The sequence below is a fragment of the Eptatretus burgeri genome, chromosome 2 (assembly GCF_056783735.1).
Source record: "Eptatretus burgeri isolate ZD-2024b chromosome 2, Ebu_testis_v1, whole genome shotgun sequence".
Classification (NCBI taxonomy): domain Eukaryota; kingdom Metazoa; phylum Chordata; class Myxini; order Myxiniformes; family Myxinidae; genus Eptatretus; species Eptatretus burgeri.
In genome coordinates, this window is record NC_140962.1 from 53,486,617 (window position 1) to 53,496,616 (window position 10,000).

At 45.2% G+C, this 10,000-nt stretch overlaps 1 protein-coding gene across 4 annotated transcripts in view; it reads left to right on the forward strand.

The window, feature by feature from the left end:
- The window catches only part of LOC147032063 (osmosensitive cation channel TMEM63C-like), a 107,545-nt gene that overhangs the window by 28,021 nt on the left and 69,524 nt on the right, over nucleotides 1-10,000 (forward strand). For all 4 annotated transcript variants that reach the window (XM_085869356.1, XM_085869353.1, XM_085869355.1 and 1 more), the window contains 2 exons: nucleotides 7,806-8,021; nucleotides 8,564-8,643. In XM_085869356.1, the coding sequence (XP_085725482.1) occupies nucleotides 7,821-8,021; nucleotides 8,564-8,643 (281 nt within the window). In that variant the 5' untranslated portion in view covers nucleotides 7,806-7,820. The remainder of the gene's footprint in view (nucleotides 1-7,805; nucleotides 8,022-8,563; nucleotides 8,644-10,000) is intronic.

Genomic DNA, 10,000 nt, shown 5'->3' on the forward strand with positions numbered 1-10,000 from the left:
GCAACGCCACTCAGATCAACAGCCTAACGTTTTGAAACTTGTATTTCAAATAAACAGACACAAAGTCAAATGAGGAAGTTTACCATTACATACAATGTCTAACAAAGATTCCCACTTTGGGTTGTTTCCGCCTCCCAGTGTCCCAGTCCTGCCGGCACAATTCACGTGTGTTCACGTCATCCATCAGGGCTGTGGAATGATCGATTCATGTCACGGTGTTGTCTCATACGCTGGCCCGTCCAGGATGATTCAAGAGCTCAAAGGAATTCTTTCCCAATACACAATTTTAATGAGTTTTAATCAACCTGATCATAATCGGCAGCATGTGTTAATAACCACTCTGCACATTAAACCTCGTTCACTCCGAAAAAGGGGCTCGTCACCTGTCACCCATCTCTCTACACCTCCCCCTCACAGGTTTATATAGTATCACAGAACAATTCCATGTGTTCCACCAAATACGATTCCTGTCCATACTGGAAGTTTCATCTGAAAACGTTCCAGCATCTACACAAGGCAGTTTACAGTACAATACTGCCATCTAGAGTCCAAATTAGCTCATTACATCAAGAACTTTGTTTTACAATTTACCGATCCGTGCGGAACAAAACTTATTACATGTAACCATCATTTACTTACAAGCACACATAGCATGTGCATTTACAAGCACATACTAATGCTTATAACATCTAGCTTTCAACTGACACACACTCTGATGATTTCTTTCCTGAATGTCTCCTTTGGTGCTTAACCTTTAAGCACAGGTGCATATCTAAAAGTTCATATTGTAAATTTTGGAAATAAATCATTGAATTGATCAGTAATGATCAACATGATAAAGCTATAGAGTGTGTCAAATCGATACAATAAGTGGTATTTACTGTGGCTTACCATTCCTGGGTATCCAAAGAAATGGCAATCTTTCCTTTATTTTAATTTATAGATGGTTAAGCAGCAACGATTTACGATTATAACATTTATACTGAATAATATTGCCATATCAAGGAAGTTAAAAGCAAGTGAAGACCATTAGGACCATCAAGCCCTGTGCTTTACCAACCTATGATTGTTTGTCCATGCTCTAGCCTTTTTAAAATGCTGATCGTCAAGCAACGAAACAACATGTACCATTTTAAAAGTCTTTGGTATGACTTGGCCGGGGTTGAAACCACCGACCTCCCAAATGCAGAGTGGGCACTAAACATTAAGCCACGAAACGTGGTTAAACATGTTAATATATCTTTTGATACTGATTAATATTCGCCATCTGACCACATCACTAATATTGTAGTTTGGGAAGAAAGAACCAGTATATCGATCAACAAGATTAGGTGTATGCCAATACAATATATGCCTGGTGTTGGCTTAATGGTTTGGGTGGTGGGCTTGGGATCCTAAGGTCCTGAGTTCAAATCCCGCTCAGCTGTTGAATTAATACCAGATGGGGTTAACTTGGCCTGTCATCTTTCCGAGGTCGGCAAAATGATTGCCAGCATGCTGGTATCCTGTATCGGAGTGGCAACCCATCCAGGATTGTGCCCAATAGCAATGGAGACTGCTTAAGCAGCACCAACGCTCTGTACAGAGTATGGTCCCAATGGATGGATGGATGCTGGTATACTGTGTCGGAGTGGCGACCCGTCAAGGATTGTGCCCAATAGCCATGGAGACTGCTTAAGCAGCACCAACGCTCTGTACAGAGTATGGTCCCAATCTCCTCATCCTCTCCAATACAATAACTGGCCATCAAGGTATTGCTGCACTGATTGCATAAAACACTGAAAATGGCATATGCCTTTGCATGTTTTATTGTTCAGTAAATGTAAATGTAACAATGATTTATTTTTGCTCCATTAATTACCTCCACCACCAAAGGTGAACGGACGTTATGTTTTCACCCTTGTCTCTTTGTCTGTCTGTTTGTGAGCAGGATATCCCAAAAAGTTATGGACGGATTCAGACGAAACTTGGTGGACAGGTTGGGTGTGTGAGACGAGGACGAATTTATTCCATTTTGGTGAAGATCCGGGTGGATGTATGTGCTCTACAGAGTGCCCTTATAGTTATTGTTCTGATTCCCTATTTTAGCTTATCTGGAATTGGAATTCCAGATAAGGTATTGTCATCATGCACCATCCGTCTGTCTGTCCATCCCTCCTTCTCCTATTTTGACTTCTCCAGCCAAGCCGCTGGGCTAATCCGGCTGAAATTTGGCAGGAAAGTTCTGCTCCTGACTGAAAACAGGGATTGCAAAGCTCGTTCTGGTGATGTGACTTTAAGGAGGTCAAAATGGTCGACTTAGGAAATTCCTTCTAAAATATTCTTCCCCAGACCCACCAGTCAGAATGATACCAAATTTGGGTTGAAACATTAGGCCAGGGTCCTGATGTTAAATTGCGGAGGACATGCCGATCGCATGACCGTGTGTCAAAATGGCGGTTGTGCATATTCCTTCGAAAATCTTAATCTCCAGACCCACCAGTAAGAATGCTATCAAATTTGGGTTTCAACATTATGCCAGGGTAGGGATGTTAAATTGTGGAAGTCATGCCGGTGACGTGACTGGAAGTGTCAAAATGGCCGACAATCAATTTTGGGAAAATTGCATTGATCTCGATAAAACTTTTCTTCGGACGCACTAGTCAGAATGCTACCAAATTTGGGTTACAACATTAGTCCAGTGCCCAGATAAGCTGCATGTCTAGTGGTCCTATATTTTTAGTTTTACTTTTCTTCCACCAGATTTTGTGACTTGAGTTTCTTAAAAACGGTGAGACCAGTGATACTGAAACTTTGCAGACTTATCAGACACATTTCAAAGGTGTACTGGTAGCGTTGACCATTTTGATTGGTCGACCATTTGGTGGCCATCTTGGATTTAAGGAAAACCTTTCACAATCCTTATCTCCAGAACCACTTAACTGATCGATGCAAAACTTGATGTGTATGATCGACAACCCATGCGGATAAAAAGTTTGAAAAGGATAATGACATCAGTCACGTGATATGGCAGCTATCTTGGATTAAAGGAAAAACATTTTGAAAAAAACATCTTCTCTGAAACCGCTTAACCGACCAATGAAAAACTTCATACAGTATATATGATCTCCTAAGCATGTGGGGGAAAAAAAAAGTTTGCAAGCTATGATGTCATCATTGATGTGGTATGGCAGCCTTTTTGGATTAAAAGAAAAAACTTTTAAAATCCTCTCTTCCGAAACCGTTTAACCAATAAATACGAAACTTTGCAAATTTGATTGACTACCCATGGGGAAAATGTTTTGTCAATGATCCCATCAATTATGTGGTTTGGCAGCCATATTTGATTGAAGGAAAAACTTTTAAAACCTCATCTGCAACCGTTTAACCAATCAATGCAAACCTTCATATGTATGATTTGACCACCCAAAGAGAAAAAAGGTTTGCAAACTATGATGTGATCATTTATGTGGTATAGCAGCCATATTGGATAGAAGGAAGACCTTTAAAAGAGAAACACTTCTCTGAAACCATGATGCTTTTTGGAATCCTTTACTCAGACAGACGACAGACATGAAGTTTGATGTTCTGATGTCAGACTTGGAAGCCATTATCACTGTTCGCAGTTTTGCTCACAGTTCTAGTTTTTTATTATTATTATTACTTGCAGAGTACCCACCCAGCTGGCAATCTTGTTCCAAGCATGCAACATATTCTTCTGACGCACACCTTTTATTTTGGCGGTACATAGGCAACTGGCAGCTCTGTATTGGCAATAAAATAAATAACCCGGGTTACGTGCATGAAGCAAAAACATTCGTACTGCTTATAATTCAAAACACCTCAGGTCAGGTCAGGTATGGGAGCATGTGCCAGAACAGCGCGTCGCTGCGTCCACTTTCCACCGGTACTCCAGGGGCCTCCGTCTGGCCATCCCCCAGGCAGATGCCAGGCCCATCCCCATCTCCTTGAGATGATTGTCAACCTGCTGCAACCATGAGGCACGTGGTCGGCCCACTGGCCTCCTCCACTCATGAGACTCCCTCGCTGAGAGAATCTGGTGAGCAGGATCAGCGTCAGGAAAACGAGCCACATGTCCATGCAGCCGCAACTGACGCTCACGGACTATGCAGGTAACAAATCTCATCCGAGTCTCTCTCAGCAACCGCTCGTTGGACACAAAATCCGACCAGCGATAGCCAAGGATTCTCCGAAGAGACCTGGTACCAAAGGAATTAAGTCTCCGTCTCAGATCCTTGGTCAGAGTCCAAGTCTCGCACCCATAGAGCAAGACTGGAAGTACCAAGGACCTGAAGACTCGGACTTTTGTCCTCCCGCACAGGTACCGGCAGCCCCACACCCCATGATCCAGTGAATCCATGACTCCCCAGGCCCGACCCAGACGTCTATTGACCTCTGACTCGCAGCCAGCAGAGACATGAATATCACTGCCAAGGTAAGTGAATCTCTCCACGACCTCAACATCCTCACCACAAACAGACACAGACAGGACAGCAGCATCCAAGATGTCACCGAAAGCCTGGATCTTCGTTTTGACCCAAGAAACCCGTAATCCCAACGGCTCCGACTCTTCATTCAGCACCTCGAGGGCCCCCAAGAGGATGTCTAAAGTCTCCGCAAAGATGACTGCATCATCTGCAAAATCAAGGTCCGAGATCTTGACATTGCCAAACGATGCACCGCAACTTGATCTCTCCGACATCCTCCCTAAAATCCAATCCATACAAGTGCTGAAAAGTGTGGGGGCCAGTACACATCCCTGACGAACTCCAGTAACAACTGGAAATAAGTCAGAGATGGTACCACCACACTTCACAGCACTTTCAGTACCAGAGTAGAGTTCAGACATCAGATCGATCAGTTTTGGTGGCACCCCACGAAGACCAAGAATCCTCCAGAGGACATCCCGATTCACTGAATCGAACGCTTTACAGAGATCAACATAGGCTGCAAGCAGCCCCTGCCGAAACTCTCGTCTGCGTTCGGTGAGGACACGAAGTGCAAGGATACGGTCAATCGTTGACCTCTTTGGTGTAAAGCCTGACTGCTCTGGACGCTGGTGCTCAAGCAGATGGTGGCGAACCCTATCAAGAATTATCCGAGCAAAAACCTTGCCCGGCACTGAGAGCAGCGTCACCCCTCGGTAGTTGTTGCAGTCTTGGCGATCACCCTTCCCTTTCCAGAGAGGGACAAACAAGGTCCCTCTTCCAGTCAGTTGGGATGATGCCTGTGTTCCAGGCAGAGCACAAAACTGCATGCAACGACACGAGTGCAGCATTTCCACCAGCCTTGAGAAGTTCAGCATAGATGCCACAGATCCCTGGAGCTTTGCCCCGTTTCAACTGGTTCACCGCAGCCCGTGTTTCCACAAGCGAAGGTGGACCACAGTTGATTTGAGGGTCAGCAACAGGGATTGTAACACCCTTGACGTCCAACTCGACAGCTGGGGGATCAGCCTGGTACAACCGCTTAAAGTAACCGGCCCAGCGGGCCTTCACTTCAGACCACTCTGCTCGAACTGCAGTGCTCCGAGGGATGGGCTTGGATGAACGTAATGCGCGAATTCCCCTGTAAGCGGGACGAGAATCACCTGTCCACAGGTGATGCTCTACCCCCTCACAGATTCCTCGCACATAGGCCTCCTTGTCCACCCTCAGTGCACGTACAGTTTTACGCCTCAGCTCCCTGAACAGCTCAGCTCTGCCATTCAGCCTGGCCCTGCGACTCTGGTCAATGGTATCCAGTGTCCCTTGAGAGACAAAATTCTTCTTTGCCCTGCGGTGAGCTCCAAGGCATCCACCGGCAACATCAAGGACGGTGGTCTTGAAGGCGCTCCACAACTCTTCAGGACCCCCCAAAGCACCCAGCCCCCCAAGTGTCCACTCAGCCTGTTCGCAAACTCCTCAGCTACTCTCTCATCCCTGAGCTTGGCAACATCCAGCCTGGGCTGGGATGGTACCATTCTCCAGGATTTAAGGTGCAGCTTTAGAGTTGCTACAACAAGCCTGTGTTCAGTATTGAGGAACTGAGCACTCCGGTAGACCCTGCAGTTCTGGATCATCCTCCAACGACCGTCAATGAGGACATGGTCAATCTCCTTTGCCACACCGCCAGCGTTGGAATACCAAGTCCAGCGATGAGCTTGTGGGCGCTGAAACCATGAACCAGCCACCCTAAGTCCATTACTTCTTGCAAAGTCAAGGAACTTAGTGCTATTCTGGTTCATAGTTCCTGACCCATGGGGACCAAAACACACCTCATAACCATCCCTATCAGTTCCATTCGATGCATTGAAATCCCCCAAGACTAGAAGTGTATCTCGTCTGGGGCACTGATCAACCACAGACTCGAGTGTGGCGTAGAATGCATCCTTCACGATGAGATCACTCGCCTCAGTCGGAGTATAAACAGAGACCAGGGAAATGACACCTAAGGAGTGACGAATCCTTAATCTCATAATACGCTCGTTGACCGGTGTTACCTCAATTATCATTGGGGTCAGCTTATTGGACACAGCTACAGCAACTCCTTGGGCATGGTAACCATCAGAGCGACCAGACCAATAGTAGGTGTAACCACCCACCATTATCTCGCCGCAATCCGGTCTCCGAACCTCAGAGAGAGCTGCAAGCCCGATGTCCAAACGCTTGAGCTCAGGTGATAACAGAGACAGGTGATCATCCTCTCTTAGGGATAGGACATTCCAGGCAACCACCCAAAGGGACCGCCTCAGGTTAACCGAAGGAGACCGCCGTCTGGTGGATGACACCTCAGCACCACTCCGACACACTCTCCCGCAATCTGACCCAGGGATGTTACCCCGTGGTTTCCCTCCTATCATCAAAGATTGGGGGTCCCGAAGGCTTTGCCCCCATCCCGTCATCCGGTGAGCTGCCCTGCGAAGGGAAGCTGCGCAGGAGGTACTCCCATGGAGTGGGTTTTCAGATTTTTTTTGCGTTTTTGCGTTTTGCGGAATGAAGGGTTTTACGGTGGCCGGAGTGCAAATCCTGCCACCAACCTCCTAATAAGAAGTAACCCAACTGCAGGAGGACGTCCGCAGACACAGTTGGGCACTAGATATGGATGGCCGTTGGCTCATAAGGAGCTCCTCCGCCCTTTGACAGGTTTTGTTTTTAATCCTGCTGGGTGTCCATATCCAAACACCCTCCTCACCAGAAAACCTGGTGGGGGAGACGGTTTAGTCGCCGACAACCCGACCATGGAACAGGTTAGTACAGGTTTACATGGTACCTGTAGCAGGTCACAGATCGAACCTGACCTGACTATAAAACACCTCACTGCATTGCAAATCATGGGGACAAGAATACTGCACTGTAAATGGTGGACACTTGTAATACCCTCCCCCACCTGGAGGTGGCGCTACACGATACACATTTATATAGAGAATTTTCGTCCACCCTCCCCCCCACCCCCTCACACCCTCAAGACCACCGGAAATGATAATAAACATCCCTATACATTAATTGGGGTTGTGCTGATCCTTTGTTGCAAGTCGTTATGTTATTGGCCTAGATTATTTATTTTTGACATAGAAAATGTCTACACGCCTTCACATGGAACATGGAAACTTGAGATAATGACAAGTCCTCTGCACAGTTTGCAGATGAGCAATAAGTATGGTATCTGCAAACACTATGTTTTGTAATGGAGAGATTGTTCTGAGGTACTTAAGCGAGTCATATACTTTTATTTATTTAATTATTTTTTAAAAAGCATTTTGCTGGAGTTGGCAAAAGATGTTTGTTCAAAATAATGTGCTCTGCATGTTTTCTACATTGTCTCAGTGAGCTGCGGTATTCATGGCCTCAATGGGAAAGACCATTTATGAGGCGGACGATTACAGAGGATGGATGCTGGACCGAGGGGCAACTTCAGGTCCACCCATGTTGGCTAATGAGAGTGCAGATTGCTACGAGACCCGGTCAGAAAGTACCGTGCTTCAAGGGCTCCCTCTTGGTGGTGTCCATGTGGTTCTGATCATCAACATTGTATCGGCTGTTGTAAGGCAATCCAAGCACAATATAAGTTTTCGCTTCATATAATTTTGCTTTTATTAAACAGTATTGCAACTTCTCCAACAACAAATTCATGTTCAAAAAATTCCACCTGACAATTATTGTGATAAATTATTATGCAAACTTCTGTCATATATATGTGAATATAAAAAGTAAAGAAACCAGTTTCAACACGTTAAGTGTGTGTTATGAGATCCATTTAAAACATCCCAGGATGACAATGATTACGTTAGGAAGTTCTCATGATTTAGAGCAATTTCAGAAGTGTGCCACTCAAGTATGTGCCAATGGTGTCAAGTTTATGGGTAACATTTAAATTGCCATTAATCAAATTGCTAACTAAAACCTTTTGTTTTTCTTTTTTTTATGTCAAGTGAGTTTTATTGTAATGCTGTGAATATGAGGATCGTGACTCTTTTTAAAGGTGTGGGGTGACTGCATTTACATTTAGTAAGTTAGTGCAGCAATGCTTATTATGGATCTGCTCATGAGTTCTGATTTGAGAATTTTCTGTTCTTTCCTTGCAGTTTCTCGTTCTGCTTTTTTCACTCCTGCGAAGGGCAGCTTGGAACTATGGTCGTGTGGCTCTTGTTTCAGAGCGGGACAGGTAGGGAAGAGTTCTGTTGCCAGTGTTGTACGTGTTTTATTTTGCCTGATTTTGACGGCTCGTATATGGTAATTTGTTAAATTCCTTTTTATTTATCTATTTTTATGACATACTTCTTTGGAACTAAATTATGAAAACGCAACACGTATGCGAGCGACAAGCAAAGATGATTGTGCTATGAAAATGACCCAAGGGGTAATGGGTTAATTGAATTAGTGTTGATAGATGTCCCTTAATCTGCACTTTCAGATCAGCCATCTTATAATTACCCCAATTAATATAATGTTGCTTGGGACTGAGTTTAGTTGGTGCCTTCATCAACCGTTTTATTCCCTTGTAATTTCACTGTTACATTTTCTATCTTCTCACTACTTTTATCCCATTAATAACATCGCCTTGTGTTCAAGGCGGTCGGGATTCACACCGATATGTCGTCAAAGGGCTCATAGGCTTGGCTGTGGTTGGCTGGTGCAGCCCATGTGGGTGTGATCAAGCTGCACTCGCCAATGAGATATGAACATTCTGCTGGTCTAGCCAGGCATCTCCACCCACAGAGATCCAATCTGATTTTCCAAGGAAAGACTTGGTTTGATGGAGGACAGATGTAGAATATTTTTCTAAAATGTTGAACCTTCCTTCGCCGAAAATTATTCTAAATTGCTTGGTCATCACTTGACCGACCACCTGGGAAATTGTAACTTTCCCATTTGGGGGGGGGGGGGAATTGACATCAATCCGGGAAGTAATAATAAAAAAAGGCAAAAATCTGGTGGAAACATTTGTGCCTCTGCAGCTGAAGGCCGGAGGAATTATGTTTTCAGGGAGTGTGTGTGTGTGTGTGTGTGTGTGTGTGTGTGTGTGTGTGTGTGTGTGTGTGTGTGTGTGTGTGTGTGTGTGGGTGTGTGTGTGTGTGTGTGTGTGTGTGCGCGTGTGTGTGTGCGTGTGCGTGTGCGTGTGCGTGTGCGTGCGCGTGCGTGTGCGTGTGCGTGTGCGTGTGCGTGTGCGTGTGCGTGTGCGTGTGCGTGTGCGTGTGCGTGTGCGTGTGCGCGTGCGCGTGCGCGTGCGCGTGCGCGTGTGCGCGCGTGCGCAGCAGCAGATTTTTGTTCCTGCAATAACTTTTGAACTGCTGAAGTGGTTCCAACAAAACTTGGCAAAAGTATGAAAATCAATACAAAGATGAACTGATAAAATTTTGGTTTCTAAAAGTCAAAGGTCTATGGTCATGTGACCCTTAATTGACAATAGTTGTTGACACAATAACTTATGAACCACAGAATGGATTTCAACCAAAATGGCAAAGCTATGAATTTATTCCATTTTGGGTTGAACAGGTTAAAGGTCATGTGCCTGAAAATAA